At 45.4% G+C, this 20,469-nt stretch overlaps 1 protein-coding gene across 5 annotated transcripts in view; it reads right to left on the bottom strand.

The window, feature by feature from the left end:
* Positions 1-20,469, bottom strand: part of RAB3B (RAB3B, member RAS oncogene family) — a 131,041-nt gene extending 110,572 nt beyond the window's left edge. The window contains exons 1-3 of one of the 5 annotated variants that reach the window (XM_039484586.1): positions 20,152-20,397; positions 18,821-19,000; positions 13,235-13,313 (exon numbers count right to left, since the gene is read on the bottom strand). In XM_039484586.1, coding sequence (XP_039340520.1) covers positions 13,235-13,313; positions 18,821-18,840 — 99 coding nt within the window. In that variant the 5' untranslated portion in view covers positions 18,841-19,000; positions 20,152-20,397. Of the gene's footprint in view, positions 1-13,234; positions 13,314-14,772; positions 14,974-18,820; positions 19,001-20,151; positions 20,398-20,422 lie in introns of those variants that run through there. The other 4 variants (XM_039484590.1, XM_039484588.1, XM_039484589.1 and 1 more) reach the window with 4 other exon arrangements.

Raw genomic sequence — 20,469 nt, 5'->3', positions numbered from 1 at the left:
ACCTTTGAGAGTCTTTCTAGCTCTGAGACAGAGCATTCATCCCCCGGTCTGGTCCCTCCTGGACTCTGCTCCTTGTGTCCTTCCTGGCTCTGGTATAGAGCACTGGGCCTCAAAGCTGGTTCCCCTGGAGTACCTGGCCTTCCACAGGAACCTGCCCACTCTGTGTGGCTCCATTCCTCAAATGGAGCTCTCTCAGCCCTTGTATAAGGCCTGGGTGTCCATTAAGCCAATGGTCCCCAAACTGTGGAATTTTCCCCCCTAAGGGGGCACAGAGGAATGTTCCGGGTGGCACAGCAGGGTCTGGGCGAGCCCCCACAGGAAGTGGGGAGGAAGCACCACCCAGCCATGCCCTGCCCCCACCTGCATCCCTGGACTCAGCCCCTGGCTCCCAGCCTGGCTGCAGGTCCACGCCCAGTTGCGGCTCCGGCTGCTATCCCCAATCCAGCCACAGCTCCACTGCCAGCCCCAGACCTGCAGCTCTGCTCTCGGCCCCTAGCTCCCGTCCGGCTGCAGCTCCAGACCCAGTCCCCTTACCCCTGTCCACCCCCTGCTCCTGACCATAGCTCCCAGGGGCGGGAGGTGGACAGGGGGGCACGATGTGAAAAGTTTGAGGATCACTGCATTAAGCTATTACCTGACCCTCCTCAGTTCCATCTCTTCAGGCCGGGAAGCATCTCATTAACTGTGAGGCTGACTCAATCTTCCCTCAAAGGGGCTAGCCACCCTGTGATGAGGTGTTTTATTGCTTTGACGTAGATATGTATATCCCTTCTGCTAATTGTTTTTAGAAATCCCTTTTGCAAAGCCTGTTCCTGTTTGCTTCAACTATCATGTTTCCCTGAAGAATAAACTGTAAACCAGACTGGCACTTAAGTGCAGCTTAGCTGGTGTGTAGGCCTCATGCTGGCCCTTAGCACAAGGGGGAATTTCACTTTTACTGTAGAAGGCAGAAGCAATGAGAAGTATGAACTGCAGACAGCTATCATAGGGGAACACACACAGATGCACCAGCTTGATCTACTTTCCCCAAAGTGCTACTATGCGATACCATCCGTCAGACCACGAATATCAAACAGATATAGTGGAAACAACAACATTTACTCCCCTCCTTAGAAAAACCTATCTATATGGTAATACCTCACCCATGCACATACATACACACTTTTCTCAAGGATGACTCCAAATGTCACATCTTCCTTCCCTTTACAGTGCCATTAAATATGCTATTTTCTAAATTGTAAAATCAGATAAAGATATAATCCATATTCAGGAGGATGGACTCCATCTGATGTTTTTTGGTTGTCCCCCCCCTTTTTTTTTTTTTTTTAAATAAACCATGTTTGGCTCAAAGCATGGTAGAAGAGCATCTGAAACCACAAGTTTTTTTTTTTTAAATTGCTGCTCAAGAACTCAGATTTAAATAATGTTTGCAATTTAAAAAAATGCATCTGATCTCGTAACTTAATATTTGAAACAGTACAATATTAAATCCTGAAAAAGCAGAGCTCATAATGAAACCTGTAGAAACAATGGACTACATTTTAATCTCATGTTACCCCAGTTGGTGGACACCTGGAGTAACTCTGACATTTCAAAGCATGTGTAAATGAAATCAGAATCTAACCATTGCAGAAGTTTAAGTCCAAGCCTTTGTTTACCAGGTTTCATACACATTAGTCATGAGCTGGGCTAAATCCTGCAGTCCTAAACCAAACCATATTGAAGTAAATAGCAATTTAGACTGAATAAGGATAACAGGATTTAAGGATAGCTTAACACAGAACAGTCACATGACTAATGATCATTGAAGTTGCCTATTATGATCAGGACCCGCATTTAAAAAGTATTAAAATACTAGTTACTTCTGAAAATACGTTGAGGCATGATGGACCCCCTTTAGTGTTGGTTCCTTGAACAATAACTCTCAACTGTGCAAAGGTACTTGTCTATCCATACTGACATATTGAAAGCACAATGTTCATACACCATACAGAGATGAGTGTTTGTAAAAGAAACCGGCTAGATCATAAAATCAACATCACTCAAGATTACATACGGCATATAATAGTAAAGGCAAAACTCATTCAGCTCCTGGTGTGTGTAGCTATATTTGTCAATTTCTCCATGCCTGCATTCTACCTTCATCCCATGCACTGATTAGAGCGGTCGTCTGTTAATTGCAACCTAAGTAGGCACTGCATGTTGCTTTTTCCACGTGTTCACCTGGCTTATACATTCTCACCTGACATGTAAATGAGGGAATTTGTCAGTTGTGTAGAACATCTATAGTAAACTTTTTGGTTATTAATTACACTAAGCCAATGTGAATATCACTGAGTGAGTTGTTCTGGGTCACCAGAAAGCATGTCTGCAATTTAGTTATAAGACTATATATAAATATTAAGTCAAAGGCCTGGTCCACACTAGGACTTTAATTCGAATTTAGCAGCGTTAATTTGACTTAACCGTGCACCTGTCCACACCAGGAAGCTAATTAGTTCGACCTAGAGGGCTCTTTAGTTCGAATTCTGTACTCCTCGCCGACGAGGGGAGTAGCGCTAAATTCGACATAGCTATGTCGAATTAGGCTAGGTGTGGATGCAAATCGACCTTAGTAGCTCCGGGAGCTATCCCACAGTGCACCACTCTGTTGATGCTCTGGACAGCAGTCCGAGCTCGGATGCTCTGACCAGCCACACAGGAAATGCCCCGGGAAAATTTGAATTCCTTTTCCTGTCTGGCCAGTTTGAATCTCATTTCCAGTGTGGACGTCGTGGTGAGCTCAGCAGCACTGGCAACGATGCAGAGCTCTCCAGCAGAGGAGTCCAGGGAATCTCAGACTAGAAAGAGGGCACCAGCATGGACTGACCAGGAAGTCTTGGATCTCATTGCTGTGTGGGGCGATGAGTCTGTGCTTTCGGAGCTGCGCTCCAACAAACGGAATGCAAAGACCTATGAGAAGGTCTCCAAAGCCATGGCACTCAGAGGATACAGCCGGGATGCAATGCAGTGCCACATGAAAGTCAAGGAGCTGAGACAAGGCTACCAAAAAATCAGAGCGGCAAACGGACACTCCGGAGCCCAGCCCCAGACATGCCGGTTCTACGAGGCACTGCATGCCATTATCAGTGGGTCTGCCACCACTGCCCCACCAGTGTGCGTGGACTCCGACGATGGGATAGTGTCGACGGCCAGTTCCTTGGCGATGTTCGCGGACGGGGAAGATGAGGAAGGAGATGAGGATGGGGGGGCAATCGACAGCGCTTACAACGCTGATTTTCCAGACAGCCAGGATCTCTTCATCACCCTCACTGAGATCCCCTACCAACCCTCCCCAGCCATTACCCCGGACCCTGAATCAGGGGAAGGATCAGTCGGTAAGTGCTTTAAACATGTTAACATTTATTTTTAATGAAGCAGGAATAGTTACTAGTTGAAAAGAAGGTCAGTATATATGGGGATAGAACAGAAATCCTCTTGGGAGATTTCCGAGCAGCTCTCCTGCAGGTAATCGAAAAGCCTCCGCATGAGGTTCCTGGGGAGAGCTGCCTTATTGGGTGCTCCGTGGTAACACACTTTTCCACGCCAGGCTATCATCAGGTACTCCAGGAGCATTGCCTCCACGAGCATGGCAGCATAGGCCCCTGGTTTGTGCTGGCTTTCACGCAGCATGCGCTCTCTATCTGCCTCAGTGACCCTCCTCAGGGTGATCTCGCTCGGAGACTCCTGCATTTAATTACAGTAATTTGTGTACTATTAGTATTGGGAGTGCTTCACTGTTCCTTTGCATAACAATGAGCATCACTTTACAGCCACGTGGTGGAGGCTGCAGAGTGGCAGCATACAGGGATCTTTCCCAGGGAACAGACGCGAGGGGGTGCAACAGGGGCAGAGTTTATGCTTTCAGGATTGCCTGTAGCAAGAGGACAGTGGTATATATTGACTTTTAAGCAGCCAAAAGTTTTTGGCTTACCATGCCTGGCTGCTCCACGGATTCTGCTGTCCTGCCCCGCTTGTCTGATCTGCAGTGCAATCCCCCAGGCAATGAAAGCAAATTCCGAAAATTCGAACTTTCCCTTAGTGAGTGCTGTGCATGGTCTTGTTCACAGAGACTGACTAGACTATGTTTCTTCTTTGCAAAAATGTATCTTTATAAGGAAGTCAATCCCTTTTTCCCCATCACACAGCTGCAACTGTATCCCGACCTGCTCCAGCATGCCCCTCACAGAGGCTGGTGCAGATTAGGCGGTGCAAGAAAAAGACACGGGACGAGATGATCGCTGAACTTATGGGCTGCTCCCGAGCCGAGGTGGCCCAGCAGAGCCAGTGGAGGGAGAACCTCTCTCAGCAGCAGCACTCACACAGCGAACGGGAGGACAGATGGCGTCTGGAGGACCAGCAAGCGACTCAAACGCTGCTTGGACTAATGAGGGAGCAAACGGACACGCTCAGGCGCCTTGTGGATGTTCTGCAGGACCACAGGCAGGAGGACAGAGCCCCCCTGGACTGTATCTCACCCAAAATAACAAGAAGGAGGTGCGCCAGGGGCCGTGAAAACTGTCACTCCACCCCAGCAGAGTGCTCAAGTACCAAAAAGCTCTCATTCGCTAAATTTTGAGAAGTCCTTCCCTTCCTGGATCACCCAAGCCCAAATCCCAGTTTCATCCCCTCACTGTGTAGTTGATTATTAAAAATAGTTTGCTATTCATTACTGTTTCCGTCATGTTTCTTTACAGAAGACTTTGTGTGAAGGGGGGGGAGGGGTTTGGTAATTGCATAGGACGGTCACCATTACCTGGGTACAGACACGGGGGCAGGATCTACAGCAGGTCACACACACATAGTGCAGTCACTAGGCACCCTGGTCAGTCTGGGAGGTGTTTTTCATGTTCTGTGCATAGGCGGCAGGTGCCCTGCTCCAGCTATATTTGGAGCTGGGTCTCTCCCCCGGCCCTGCCTGGATCGGGCCCTGGCCCCCACGGGTCTCCCCCCACCCCGCCGCGCTGCGTACCTGCCTGACAGTAGAGCGGCTCCCCGCAGAAATGCTGTCTGGTGCCCCAGGGTCCTAGCGCCTGCCATACACAAATGGCAAGGCAGGCTGCCCTTACCCTGCCCTTCCACCATAGCCCTGAGCCTCTCCAATGCCCCAAACCCTCAGCCCCAGCCAGAGCCCTCATCCCCCTACACCTCCTCCCCCTTCCCACACATCCCTCACCCATTCCTACGCCCCCACCCCCAGCCCAGAGCCTGCACCCCTCACCCCTTCCTTCACACCCACCTGTAAACGTCCTCCCCCCAGTCCTCCCCCGCCACAAGGCCACATAGCCCCCGCACACAGAGTCCTGAAACGGAGGGATGGCAGGCTTAGTTGAAACAACCAGTCCGGCAGTGCAGACCGCTCTAGGAGCAGGAGCCTGTCATTCCTCGAGTGTAGAAGCGGTCTGTACATCACTGCACACCCTACCCACCACAGTCTGCATCCCTGTTTCAACCCTTTAACGCAAATTCATTAGTAAAGAAAAATGTTGTTAATTAACAATATTCCATTAACTTTATTTTTAAACGTGTGTTGGAAGGGGAGAAACGTGGTGAACGGGCTCTGTAACCGCAAAAAAAACTCAACAGTAACTGAAAGAGGGGCAGGTTCAGCTTCTCTGTAAAGAACCTGAACAGTCACAGGTTACCCTGCAACCTGAGGAAAAGCCTCCCGGATGCACAGCGCTTCCCTCTGGGCTCTTCTAATTGCACGGGTGTCTGGCTGAGCGTAATCAGCAGCCAGGCGATTTGCCTCAACCTCCCATCCCGCCATAGAGGTCTCCCCCTTGCTCTCACAGAGATTGTGGAGCACACAGCAAGCAGCAATAACAATGGGGATATTGGTTTCGCTGAGATCCGAGCGAGTCAGTAAGCTTCGCCATCTCCCCTTGAGACGTCCGAAAGCACACTCCACCACCATTCTGCACTTGCTCAGCCGGTAGTTGAAGAGTTCCTTGTCGCTGTTCAAGGCACCTATATAGGGCTTCATGAGCCAGGGCATTTGCGGGTAGGCTGGGTCCCCGAGGATCACTATAGGCATCTCCACATCCCCAACACTTATTTTGTGGTCTGGGAAGAAACTACCTTCCTGCAGGCGTCTAAAGAGACCAGAGTTCCTGAAAACACGCGCGTCATGAACCTTGCCCGGCCACCCGACGTTGATGTTGGTAAAGCGTCCCCTATGGTCCACCAGCGGTTGCAGCACCATTGAAAAGTAGCCCTTTCGGTTAATATACTGGCTGGGCTGGTGGGCTGGTCCCAAGATAGGGATGTGAGTCCCATCTATAGCCCCACCGCAGTTTGGGAATCCCATAGCGGCGAAGCCATCTATGACGACCTGGACGTTTCCCAGGGCCACTACCTTCGAGAGCAGGAGCTCAACGATTGCGTGGGCTACTTGCATCACAGCAAGCCCCACGGTAGATTTGCCCACGCCAAAGTGGTTCGCTACTGACCGGTAGCTGTCTGGCGTGGCAAGTTTCCAGAGGGCTATGGCCACTCGCTTCTGCACAGTCAGGGCTGCTCGCATGCGGGTGTCCTTGCGCTTCAGGGCAGGGGCCAGCAAGTCACAGAGTTCAAGGAAAGTGCCCTTACTCATCCTGAAGTTTCGCAGCCACTGTGATTCATCCCAGACCTGCAGCACTATGCGGTCCCACCAGTCCGTGCTTGTTTCCTGGGCCCAGAATCGCCATCCCATAGCATGAACATGACCCATTGCCACCATGATCTCCACGGCGCGGCGTACCCTGCTTTCTGAGAGGTCTGTGCACTCTGAGAGGTCTGTGCACTCTGAGACTTCATGTCCTCACCGCGCTGCCGGAGCCTCCTCGCCCGATTTCTCAGCATCTGACTGTTGAAGAGGTGGACGATAAGGTGCGAGGAGTTGACAACGGCCATAAGTGCAGCAATGATCACAGCGGGCTCCATGATCACAGTGCAGTGGAGTGCTGTGGTGTCCGCGCTGTCACTAACAGGAAAAGTGTGCGAACTGATTTCCTGCCGGCGGGAGTGACGGTTGAATGCTGACAGTTACCCAAGACCACCCTCGACACAGTTTCCCCCCAGCATGCATTGGGGGGAAATCCCAGAATTCCAATGGGCAGCGGGGAGTGCGGGAACTGTGGGATAGCTTCCCACAGTGCACCACTTCCAATTTCGACGCTTGCCCCATTAGTGTGGACTCACAAAGTCGAATTAGTGTCCTTAGTGTGGACACACAAATTCAACTTTGTAAGGTCGATTCTACAAATTCGAATTAACTTATATCGAACTAATCTGGTAGTGTAGACATACCCTCAGAATACCATGTTAGGAAGGTAAGTATTATATCTCCTTCCATTTCTGAATGAAGCACAGGAGTACAGAGAGATTAGAGGACTTGATCCTGGTTACATGGAGACTCAGTGGTGTCCACTATCAGGAGTGGCTCATGACTGAGAGTGCCTATACCTCAGTGCAGACTGTCAAAAAACAGGGCAGATACCCCAAATTGGTGCTAGATTCTATAATTAGATTTCACCAACCCAGTAACAAATGTGAACTTCTTGGCTGCATTATCAGTTTTACCATAGAGTCACAGACACTCCCCTTCGGCTCTCCAGACTCTATCTTGCCACCCAGGCAACCTGGATTTAGTGATAAATGGTCACTTACACCAAAAATCACAACATATTCAGGCAGATAACCCAAGATGCCTCCTAACCAGACATGTCAAACCTGTGGGGGGAAAAAATGCAGAAATTGGGCTTGGTTTTGGCTTAATTGGCTTGTGAGTTGCTTGTTAGCTAGTTTTTGGCTTGTAGCTTGTTCCCCCCCCCCTTTTTGGGATCGGCTCCAGGCAAGCAGGGGCAAGGGGGAAAAGAGTCAGGAGCGCGCAGCAGGCCCACCACAGTCCCAGACTGCACACGCGGGGATCTAGTCACAGTGTTGGGGTTCTTAGGGATTAGCTTGTTTTGGCCTGGTTTGAAATGGGATTAGCTTGATTTTTGGCTTCTTGTGAAAGTCGGGGTGCTTATTTACCATGTGAAAGTTGGCAATCTAACTGATGCTAATGGAGAAGAAGCCAGCCCATCCTGTCATTGCCAAATCTCTGGATATGGAGAAAGTGTTGAGTTGGTGGAATTAAATGCCTCTTCATCACACTAAATACATGAATAATGACCTGTGCTGCCTGGCTTTTGAAAGTACTGAGTACCTGCACCCAGGCCCCTACTGGTATTTCAAGAGTTCTGAGCACCCATCTCCTTTTTCCAATGGTCCAATGTAGTGGCTCTGTAGCTGCATGATGATCTCAGGAAGCCCATGGGCCTGACAGGAGCATACCTCTCCCAAACAGAGAAAGCAGAACACTGGATCACATAAGCATGCCTCATGCTGTCTGATCTGTGTGACTAGAACTGACTCTCTCTCTCTCTCTCTCCCCTCCCCCTCCCGGCCTCCAAGAACCTACGGATGCTTAAGGAAGTAGAATGTTCCCGACCAAGAGATGCTGCAATAATTCCAATTTCCAGGAAAATGAGCAGATGAGGAAATGGCCCTTCAAAGAGCTGCATGGAAAATCATGATGGAAGTGCCAAAATTGCTGATGAATTTTGCTTAGGAGGACAAAAACTTAGCAGCTGAACAAATGATAAATAAGATGCTGGCTGCACAGAAAAGCATTTCTATGTCCAGTAGGTGAGATATGAGAGAAGACACAGTTGGAAAACACCACATAAATCAGCATAAGTGATAATTCCTTCCCATTGCTAGAATCAAAACCAGTAGGATAAAAATGTGTCCATCAAGAAGTTAGGACCATCGGCAACTGAAAGAAACAGTAGGCCAGGTTCTGATCTCGGTTACACTGGTGCAAGGCTGAATTAGCTCCACTGACTGATGAGGTGTACATACCCCATGCTAGAGCAAGGAGGAGACCTGCCCTGCCCCAGAGAATCCACTCTGCCTGCCAATTGGATCAAGAGAATATCTGTCTGGATTCAGCAAAGCAGCTACTTGGACAGGAAGAGGAAATGGTTTGGGAGCTCTCAGAGGAAAGGAGAAAGGAAAAAGAATCCTCTCGTTCCTGTCAATGAAGAAACTGAGCCAGGGCCCGATGGACCAACCACTGAGAGGAACCTTGGCTGCACTTTGCTTGAAGAGCCATGCAGATTACATTCAGGGCTGCTGGAACAATTTTTATAGTGGGGGGGGGTGCTGAGAGACATTGAATCAAACTGTAAACCCTGCATATAATGGAAACCACCTCAAGCCTGCCGCACCCCCAGTTCCAGCACCTATGATTACACTGTCCAATTTCTTGTTTTGCTCTGTGTACAAGGACTGAAAGGGGGCTGCTGGGACAAAGGACCCTTCTGAACAACCGCAGCTGAGGAAAGCCTGGGTCTCCCCAGAAATAGGCTGGAGCCTTAAAAAGACAGCATTGTAATTTGAGGCCAGAAGCTTAAAAAGGAAGTATTACAGTTGGAAGCTGGTGCTAGTAAGAGACAAACATAATTTTCCTTTCTGACAATTTTCCTCCATTTTCTGAACCCGATGCCACAGCCCTGGTCCATTCTTGTGTGATGGCCACCTCTTGGCTGATACCAGGGAAAAGCATGAGTCTGGGCTGAGCTAAAGATCCAAGCTCAGTAGCTGGAGGCTGTAACAAATCCACATCCTTTGTGGACTGGGCATAGACACTGACCAGAGGGCTACATTTTGCACCAAAGGAAACACTTTTATAAAATCCCTGGGCATTCTGGCTATTTTTCCATAAACACACCTGATCTTCTCACATAAACGTTTAATTATATGCACACACACACAGCTATATATTTAGAGAAGGCAAAGTCGAAGGAATGTGCCTTCAACTTGGCGTAGAAGGTGGTGAAGATTGTCTTGATCCTTAGTTCCTTTGGCAGTTTGTCCCACAGTCAAGGAGCAGCCCCTGAGAAAGCTGTTTCCCACACAGATGGGCTTTACCCTTGTAGTAATTTTCATAGAATCATAGGGTTGGAAGGGACCTCAGGAGATCATCTTGTTCAACCCCCTGCTCAAAGCAGGACCTATCCCCAGATTTTTACCCCAGTTCCCCAAATGGCCCCCTCAAGGATTGAACTCACAACCCTGGGTTTAGCAGGCCAATGCTCAAACCACTGAGCTATCCCTCCCCCTCATTGTGCCTGAGAAGCAAAGTTGATGAAAGTCATATGCCATTGAATATATTGTATAAAGAAATCAAGAGGTGTGGTCTGTTTGCCCAAACCAGCCACTTCTGTTCAGGTAAACGCATTATTAGCATGGAGAGCCTATTTTAGAGAAATGCATTGGCAATGGGAAGAGCAAGTGCTTTCGTTCTCAAGATATGATCTGCTCATATTATTGTGAAGGTTACTCCTTACATTGTGTGATACTATATTGTGGAGCCATGATATTTTTAGTATAATGCCCATCACTCAGTGTTATTTCTCCTGTGAATAAAGTACTCAGATATTTTGGGCCATGCCCAGAATGACGGGTCAAATGAAAAGCTGTGTACACTTAATTGGTGTGAGATGCCATAGTAACTTCTTCCAAGCACAACAGGGGAATCCGCAATGACAAAGCACATCAGACAGCTGCAGCACAAATTACACTCAATCCCAACTAGGATGGAAGCTGGCATTAAGAAAACATATGTAGTGCCAAGTGCCTTCATTCCCAGTAAGTGAATAGGAATTGCCATAGTGGTTCACACTAATAATTTCCAGGTGAACTTAGTGCTAGTGAAAAGTTGCAAATGGAAATCTCTGGAGAATTAAATCCTCTATCTTCTACATCAGAAGTTCAGAAAATCCAGTGGCAGTGACAGCTTCCTCACCTCTACCCTACCAATGTGCATTAATCCTCTCTAGGGTCAGAGGGTAGTTTTGTCTCTGTGATCCATTTAGTTCGTGCCATCTCCACTGAGAGTGCCAGCAACAATGCCAACTATAGTGCTGTTTTTCCCAGCATGGATGTCCATTCACTGGGAATTGGACTGAAACAGCTATATACATTTCACATAGATCATCGCAGAGCCATTAAGCCCACTACTGGTCAGGCTTCATGTGTGTTGTGTCCTGCTCTGCACCAGATCCACAGAATATGCAAATCTGCTACTGCCCAGCTTCAGCGGCTGGCTCTTCAGTTCAATCTATAAAGGCCTGGGTGTTTAGCTCTAGAGATCCCTGGTTCAACCCCTAGTGTCCACCAAGATGGCAGCCATCACACCATCAGATGGTAACAACTTTCAGTTACTATTGACCCAGATTAGATTTGAACTATCAAGATACAAAGGAAAGATTCTCTCTCTCAATTCCCAAATTATTTAGTCCCTCACAAAGTCATATATTACACACACACACACACACACACACACACACAAAAGCAATAGCTCTGAACTCATGTTCTTTGGCATACATAGATATTTAGAACCTTTTCATAATGTGGATTAATGTTGTACTGGACATAAACAAAAAAGCAATTTTTTTTGTTTATTTTCAAATATCTATTGCTGTCTAAAGCACGTGTGAGACAGCAAACAGCAATGCAGAAACTGACTGGGGCACCAGGAAAATGCCAGTATTGTGTATCTCACATGCTCACCCAATCTAATGCCTGGTTTAGAATATCTCCTACACAGAGAAAAGCCAACTTCTGGGGGGACCTGTGGTTAATTTCTTTACATGGGTTAATGGGAGTAGAATTCCAAATAGCTCCTACTAGCGTACTGCTCTGGAGGATCTATTAGTTTACAGATACTGTAATAATATAAGACTGTTTTAAAAAATCGTTTGTAGGGTAAAATGGTCTGAATGAAAACTGACAAAGTGATGTTCTTCTAAATGTGAAAACAGACAATGAGAAACAATGGATCTGAGAAGTGTGAATTGCCCCCATCTCTCTATGGGATATTGACTCTGAACCATAATGACAAATTCATGTCAACATTAACTGCTTCACCTTTTATCACCCAGATAATTTTCATTTTTATTCTGGCTGGAGATTTCAAAAGATAGAGATCAGAGACACATATTAGGGCATTTTATACATCCCTTGACGCCATGCAAAGATTTTACAACAGTATTTTCTCTAGTGCTTTGTTCAGCCTAGTTTTAAGTGTTCTAAGCAATGGAGCCTCCACCCCTCTTCTTGAGAAACTTTCTACAGCCTAATAGATCTGTCACCATTAGCCAGCTGTTCCTGTTTTATTCTAGCCTAAATTTCCTTTCTTTATATATACTTTTGTCCAATTACTCCTAGTTGCCACTTAGGGCTCAAAGTGAGACAACAGAGAAGAGGCGAAAAGAAATATGGCTGTCACCAGGGACAGGGAGCCATGATGGGAAGGAGAAAGAGTTAGCAGCAGCTATCAAGGGAAGGAACATGGGCATGAATAGAGTCCTACCATTTTGACTTCTGGCTACCTGTAAATAATGACAAGGAAAGGGTTATATTCAACTGTCAAACCAGAATAATTTACACTAAAGCAGGAAAATTGAATGCTAGGAAAAAAAAACACCTCTAAATTCAAGTAGACAATGGAGCAAACTGTCAAGGGAGGCTGCATTTCTGACCTCTCTGGAGATATTCAAGACAAGACTATACAAGAAGCTACTGTGGCTACAACAGGAAGTTATTAAAATTATTTTGTAGTCAAGCAATTGGGGAGTGGGGGAGGAAATGGACTATATAACCCAGGAGATTCCTTCCTTTTCCTGGATTTACAAATCTAATAAAAATCCATGAGAAATGTTAATCCCATGTACCGTAATCACATTTCAAAAGTGAAATATCTCTACTTGTTTTCCCACAATCATCCAAAAATTCATCCATGTTATGGGACTAGGTATGGTAATTTATTTTTAAAAACCCTCACTTTTAAGTCATTTTTCAGTTATATAAATTCAAGTCTTAGGCACTGGAGCAACTGAAAAATAATCTTTTTTTAAATTACTCATTCTCAGGAATAAAGTTCAATCCTAGTCAGATCCTGAATGGCAAATTTCAATCAAAAATGGATTTTTACAGCACAGGTATGTAACCTAAAGAATTAAGTTCATGATAAAAATAATGCCATAACCTGAAGCAAATTTTCCCAAATGATATAGTACTTTAAGGGAGACTTAGCAAAAGCAGAAAACATATGAATTGTTAACATAATTGGTAATAATTACTGCAAGCAAATGATAGTTACCAATTTAGATCTATAATCCATGAGACAGATGGAGGCTTTGCTGTGAGTGTATGAATCAAGATTGGTCACACTGTTGAACCTGTGATGTAGAAGCAAAAGGATTACAATGTATATGATAAAGATGAACAAAGAAATTATTATATAAGAATAAATTAACTGCAATAAATGGACAAGTTATACTAGGAAAACACTGCTGTTTAAGGGCCTGAACCTGCTCTCATTGAAGTTAATGGAAAATTTTCCATTGACTTTAAATAAAACAGGAGCAGAGGCTGAATTGTGGACTCTCATACAGATATTCAGTTGATATCCATTTAGGGATACCAGTCCATAACATGATTAGAGGGAGAATTTATTTTCTGCTGTTTTAACCTATTTGATGACCGAATTGTATATTTTTATGAGGATAGTTCACCTAGACACAGGTTCTAATTTTGTGCATAATGGGGGCTCTAGATCACACTTAGTTGTTCCCTATATACATATTCCCCCATTTTCCTCAAGATGTTTATTAACCATCAAAGAGAACAAGAGGGGATAAATATTAGCTGCTCCTGCAATTCCTGGACATGAAGTTAGAAGAAGGAAGGGTTTTCGGACTCTTCCTTCCCCTGTCTACTCATCCTTACTGCATCAAAAGTTGCTACAGCTAAGTGTTGCTGGAAAATTCTTCCTCTTTCAGATCTCTTTAAAAGCAATTTCCAAAATAACATGGCGATTGTCCTTTTTTTCAGCCTCAGTCTTGACCCGACTCTTTGGAATCTAAATTAGATTAATCCAATCTTAAATTATTGTTTTAGAGAAAAAGGAGGTTCTGTGGAACAGCTTCAAAATGTAAAACATCAGAGTTACTGGCATAGAATGGAAGCTTAAAAACCATTTACTGGCGTTATTACAGAAGACAGCACCCCCACTTCACTGAGAGATTGTGATTATGGGAAATAACTTTAATATGTGCAATAGGAAGCAGTGTGCTCCAATTATTGCATGGGAGTCAGGAGACCCGGGTTTTATCAGCTCTGCCTACAACCTGCTGTGTGACCTCGGCTGAGTCACTTGCACGCTCGGTGCCTCGGTTTCCCAGCTGTACAATAGGAACGTTACCTAGGATCTGTTGTGAAGGGCTTTGATTGCCACAGATGAAGTGTTATATGAGCGCTACGTATTCTATCCCCGAGAATTCTCACACTGACTTTTGGGATAAGGCAGTTACGTTACAATGGACGTTTAACCCTTCCCTGAAGTTGCTCCCACCAGTGGGGAGGAAGCGGCTAAGCCAGCCTGCTGTGCTCCTTTGTGGGTGTGAGGTGGGAGCAGGGCCAGAATAAAGCAATCCAGAGCCCTAAGCACACGATATGGACCCCCTCCACGCGGGACTAACTCCACTTGTAGTGGTGCTGGCAGGAGGGCCCCACCTATCCCAGAGAGATACAGTCAGCACCACGAGGCCCCTTTCTCTCCCCTAGAAGGAGCAGCAGGGGCCCCCTTCCCCACCTAGTGAGGCAGGGGATGGCAGTGGGGATTCTCCCAGTACTTACCCCAGCAGTCAGACTGTGTCTACTTGGGTGAGCGGGCAGGGCCTCCTGCACTTTCCTCCTCCTGTCCCAGAGCCCTATTGGCAGTACCTCCCAAAGCAGTGCATCATGGGATTAATACCCCGTTCCGATGTATAGGACAGTTCACACTGTTCAGTTATACTCAGGTCACATTTGAGGGTTTTTCTTCAAAAATCATGAGGTCTAGAAACTCAGTTGAAAGGGAAAAATAAAAAAACCCACAACACCACACTGAAAACTGAAATTCTGTCCTCATCATGTGACAGGAGCCTTAGGCAGGGGTTTTTAGTGCCTATGCCTTAATCCAGCCTTGGGTGGAGGGTATCTTTAAAAGGGTAGACTCCTCCCTACCCAGCAATTTCCCAGGGGTGGGGATCTAGACTGGAGCTATGTTAGTGTGGCAGCTCCTAGCCTCAGCTATTGCTGTCATGCCAGCAGTGCAGGAGGATGGTCCTTGTTGTCAGACACGTCAAAGGTAGAAATCATACCTGGAGTTGAATTTTACTTGTTTGTACTGTGAAATATCCAGCTATTGAACAGATTTTTTATTATTATTGTTTGAGTCAGTTTCACAAATATCCCTTTGTAAGAATCTTTTGTATATTTGGAATAGCAATAACTTTTCTTCAGTGGGGTATTATTTGAGATTTTTTATTTTTTTTTGCTGCAGTATCCCAGTCCGATACAGTCACATGTGCTAATCACATTTTCCATCAGCAATGATAACAGAAATCACACAATTTATAAAAAAGTCATTAAGAAATGTGTTTCAAGCAGAGACAAAACCCAAAAATTGCAAAGAATGGACTAATGGGGGATTATTTTTTTATTTGGAATTATCAGGGGGTACTTTTGGCCATCTGATTACTGAAAGGTTGGCCTGTAGGATCATCCCTCAGGACTTTTGCAGAATGTGTCTCTTCTCTAACACAGTAAGGGTTCCAACATCTTTTGCTACAATCTGAGATCTTCATCACTGAACTGACCTGTAGGATAGCCTGAAAGGCTTTTAAACAATATGTCCTATCACTAAGCGCTGCAAAGAAACACTATTAAACTCTCACCCCGTGCGCGATCATTGGCCCTTCTGATAGGGAATAATCTTTGGTGGAACAGTTTAGAAGAATGGCCGTTTCTAACACTGAACAGTTTGTACTCGAGGGTACGGAACGATGTTCAGTGTATATAGTGAACGAGAATCCTCTTAAAATACTACTTCCAGAAGGCATGGAGTTAAACTTTTCACAAAGGCCAATGGGACTTGAGTGCTTTTGAAAATTTTACTCTTGAGCAAAAGGCATGTTTTTCAAGAGGCCCATCTCTGTTGACCTGCATTTGAAATCCTATGCTGTATTAAATGCTAAAAACAAGAACTAAATCAATCTCCATGACATGCTAACCCAGTGCTTTTGAGGTGAACTGTTAATTAGTTTCGTCTTCTGAGATTAAAAATGCCTCAGGGTAGGGACTGTGTCTTACTCTATGGACTGATCAGCACTAAACACAAACATGCAAGGACAATAAAATTATACTCCCCTTTTATACAGACTGGGAAACTGGGGCACAGAGAAATTAAAGGACTTGTTGAACGTCATACAGCAAGCCAGAGTGAGAATAGAAGTCCTGACACCTCCCATATTTTATTAGTCCCCAAATATATTATAATACCCCCCCAAATATAAGGGATGAATAAGTCTCACTGCTTGATGCCAAAGATAAAATATTTCCTGACAGTGGGCGATGACGACTCAACTCAATTACAGTGAATTAAGCAAGCTTCTGAAAACATGCTCTGAGTACCCTGGGACTCTGGCCACAGTATACATTTTTACAGGGTAGGGTTATAGTTTAATACTGGCTCTTATTGAGAAATGTCCCAAAATATTTAATACCATAATTTCTAAGCCTGAACTATTTAAAGAAAAACTGATCAACAACCACAACACAACAGCCTACTTCACAACATGAACAATCAATTGACCTGAATGTTATGAGATCCCACCTAAAATGGTAATTGCCCTGCTACTCAGTACACTGCATATTAACAGGTAGTATTCTACAAGGACCACGATGCCTAAAAGAAAGGATGCCTTGGAAGCAGGGGGAGGAACTATGGCTATGTTACCAAGAACTAAAAGCGCCATGTGGCATCATTTCATCACAATTTAGTACAATACATTTTCAAGCAAAGAGTGCAGTACAGCTTTGTCAAGATTACAAGACAAACTTGATTATAAAATTGGATTACCTGCCAATTACATTAATCTGCTTTAAATCATTATTATAAATTGCCCGGGTATAACAGCCTCTTAAAGACAGTGATTAGTCCAAGGTCAGGGTAAATACATATACTGCACCTTACATGGTAATGAGCCTCAATAACTATAAAGAAGAGAAAGGCTTGTTTAATTTCCTGCACATAGAGGTATATAGGTCTGATCTTGCGCCATTGGAATCCAGTGGCAAAACTACCATTGAATTATAGGATGCAGAATCAGGCCTCTGAGCCTAGGGGGTTGAGCCTCCTCCACTCTTATGGAAGTCAGTGGATTTGAGAATATGTAGCCCTCCCAAGACATGCTCAGTACCTTGCAGAACTGGGCCTTATTTTTTAAATTTTCTCCAGAAGAGAACCAGAAGATTTGTTCTAATTTTAGTGTGACATTGCCTTTGATCCTACAGGATAATAATATTGTCATTGGACATCACGTGATAACATGCATGAAAAAACTTGAAAAATAGGGGGTTTGTTGCATTTTGATTAAGGGCATGTCTCTAATACAGGTGATTAGCTGGACCGAGTGAGACAGAAGCTGCACAAGAAAACTGGTAGTTTCCTCAGTTCATTTGCGTAGGCCGGTAGATCATGAAGTGAAGCTTCAGTAGCCACCCCATAGTTAAAGTTGAAGTTGCTTCTCATTATAAACTCAGTTGTCTGGAAATGAACAATTAAGAGATCCATACTCTTCCTCACTATCTATAAATTCTTCTTCATTCTATCATCCATCCAAGCGTAACTTTCTTCCCTTGCTTGGTTCAGTAACGGAAATATATTGCTGGATGCCTATTGTTGATTTTTATGTATCTATATTAAATGCAAAGATTTTGAAAGGAATATAGTTTCAGAGTGCATTTAGCCACGGCAGAGTGCCATACATTTTTTGATCAAACGGTTCGTAGAATAGAAGAATATTTTTATGAATAGAATTGGAATGATGGAATGATTGATGTGTTTTGTTTTATACAGTGTGCTGATTATATGCACATTAATCTGCAACAGCATGTATAGAGTTTACAAGTTTGTATTTTAACTGTATTGTGTAATGGTGGACATACATATGTTTTGTAGCAAGTAATAATGAATTCTATTAGTGCAACAGTGAGAGAAATGCTATTCCTCTCAAACAGCAAAAATAATTTTACATCTCTTAGTAGTTTGATGTGTTTCACTTTTGCATTTTTTAAAAATGTTAGGGAGGGGAGTTAAGATTGGACAAGAGAGAAAATCATGTGGCATGACAAAAATTGCTGAATGGGAAAGCGGTTAAGTGATCCCTTAACTGTTTGTTTCCAGACTTTCCAATAAATGTATTTTTTTTAAGTTGCAGAATTTTTGCAGCTAAAGTAGATTATATTCCAAAATGAAAAAAAATGTATTCTGAAATGGGGGGGGAAAAAAGTGAAGGCTAAAATAAATACACTTTTTTTCCTACATCACTTTTGAGTTTTTCCCCTTAATACTGTAAGTTTTACAGATAGTCCAATCCCACAGTCCCTAATCAGGCAAAATTTCCTCTGAGCTCAATAGAAATTTTGCTTGCAGTAAGGACTACAGGACTAAATACAGAACTCATCAAGCAATATCATTAAAAAAAATTTCAAGTCATCCTAGCTGTATTTATCCCAATTCATCAGTCACCATGACCCAATGGACTCTTTAAAGAATTATTTTTAATTCAGTACATTGTATTGTGTTACACTATTCCCAGACTACCCTTTGTTTACAATTTATAACTTCAAAAATGCTCACCTGGGTTTTAAATTTGGCATAGAAATTCTCAGCCCAAAGAATGTGTCATTGACACAATGTATGGTGTTAATCCTTCTGGAACCTACTTTCAATCAGCACTGTAGCACATTGGGATTGATAACAGGGACATCATCCAGGTGTACCAAATCTCAGTGTTTGTCCATGCACATCACAACATCGCTATAGCATGGATTAAAACAGAAGCACGAGGTAGTGACATTGGCACCCCTGGATTTCCTTTCTCTCCTTCCTTTCCCCATTCTCTCTTTATAACTGTTTCAAATTAAGCAAATTAATTTAAAAATGGGGGAAAATCAGGTATACAGTAGAAGGCAAGTAAGCAAGGAAAGTTAGAGTTAGAGCAGACACTCTTTTAATTCATCCTTCATTCAGCCCCAAATGGTGCATCTCTCTCTCAAACACACACACACAGAGTAACGCTGCACAATCCCGAGACCTGGCACCAGATAGCGGGTTTCTAAACTGCCTTTCCTTTTGATAAAATAACTCAGACTTTACTCTAAATCCTGCTCAAACGCTATACTCTAGTATTTGTTATTTGCATTAGTAGTAGTACATTTTCACCATATCAAGATAATACCTTCTTTTATAGGAATGGGGCAGTCTCCATATACATCTAATATCTTAGGTGCTTTCCTAACAGAAAAGCAGTCAAGTACAGTGTGGGCACTACCAGACATAAATAATAATTGTACCTGAAGAAGGGGAAATACAGAGGGTCTGTGTTAAATGAAAAATAGCCCCTAGGAAGAGAGAGCAAGGAGACTATGTAACATCCTTTAAGAACTCTGGAAGTTAAACCACACTCTTCTTTTCAGCTCTGTTGGCAATAAACACAGCGGCTGCCAGGAGTCACTGGGGTTTTTTGGCCATTCAGTTCAGAAAAGGGGCAGTTTCAGCAAACAGCGCGGTGGCTGCAGTTCTCCAGGGTCCCAGCACTTCCTGCAGCAGACAGCCCCCGGGGGCTTCGCACTCTGCAGTTCTGCTTGGGGGCGATGGCAGCTTTGGAAGCGTCTCGCGGGTTGTTGTTTCGGAGGGGCCGGTGCCCCAGGTTTGAAATACACCCAGCACCTCCACGCCATGCCCGAGCCCGCTGGGAGCTGGGCAATCAGCGCCCGCCTGACCATGCCAGGCTGCCTGTAGGGCTGGGAGCTACCTGGGGGAAGGGGAGTCCAGCCTCGTCTCGCCCCGGGTCTGCGCCCAGAGGAGCGGATGGGAGTCTCCAGCACGGGCACCTGCTGCCCGGCGCCCCAAGCTTCGGAGGGGCCGGGGAAAGTTGGAGCAGCCCGGCCAGCCGCGATCGCTCTTACCTTGGGCGCAGGGGGTGCCGCCTGAGACAGCGCCGGCTGCAGAGGGCGGCTAGGGGGGCAGGAGCACAGGGACCCGGTGTGGCGGAGGCTCCAGCCCGAGCCGTGCAGGGCTCCCCGGGGCTGCGCGCAGCTGAGCTGAGCAGAGGCTCTCGGCGGCTCCAGCCCGGGCCAAGAGCGGGAGCACCTGGGACTGCCCTGAGGGCGGAGCTAGGGGCGCTGGAGGCTGCTGCAGCCGCCTGCCCTCCCCGCTGTGTGCTGGGCGGCCGCTCACCGGTGCTGGTGCTGCCGCTCGGTCCCCCGCGCGGAGCCGTCACCTGC

The sequence above is a fragment of the Mauremys reevesii genome, linkage group 8 (assembly GCF_016161935.1).
Source record: "Mauremys reevesii isolate NIE-2019 linkage group 8, ASM1616193v1, whole genome shotgun sequence".
NCBI classification, from domain to species: Eukaryota; Metazoa; Chordata; order Testudines; family Geoemydidae; genus Mauremys; species Mauremys reevesii.
Note: the sequence above shows the minus strand (reverse complement) of the source record. Positions and strands in the feature narration are given on the sequence as shown.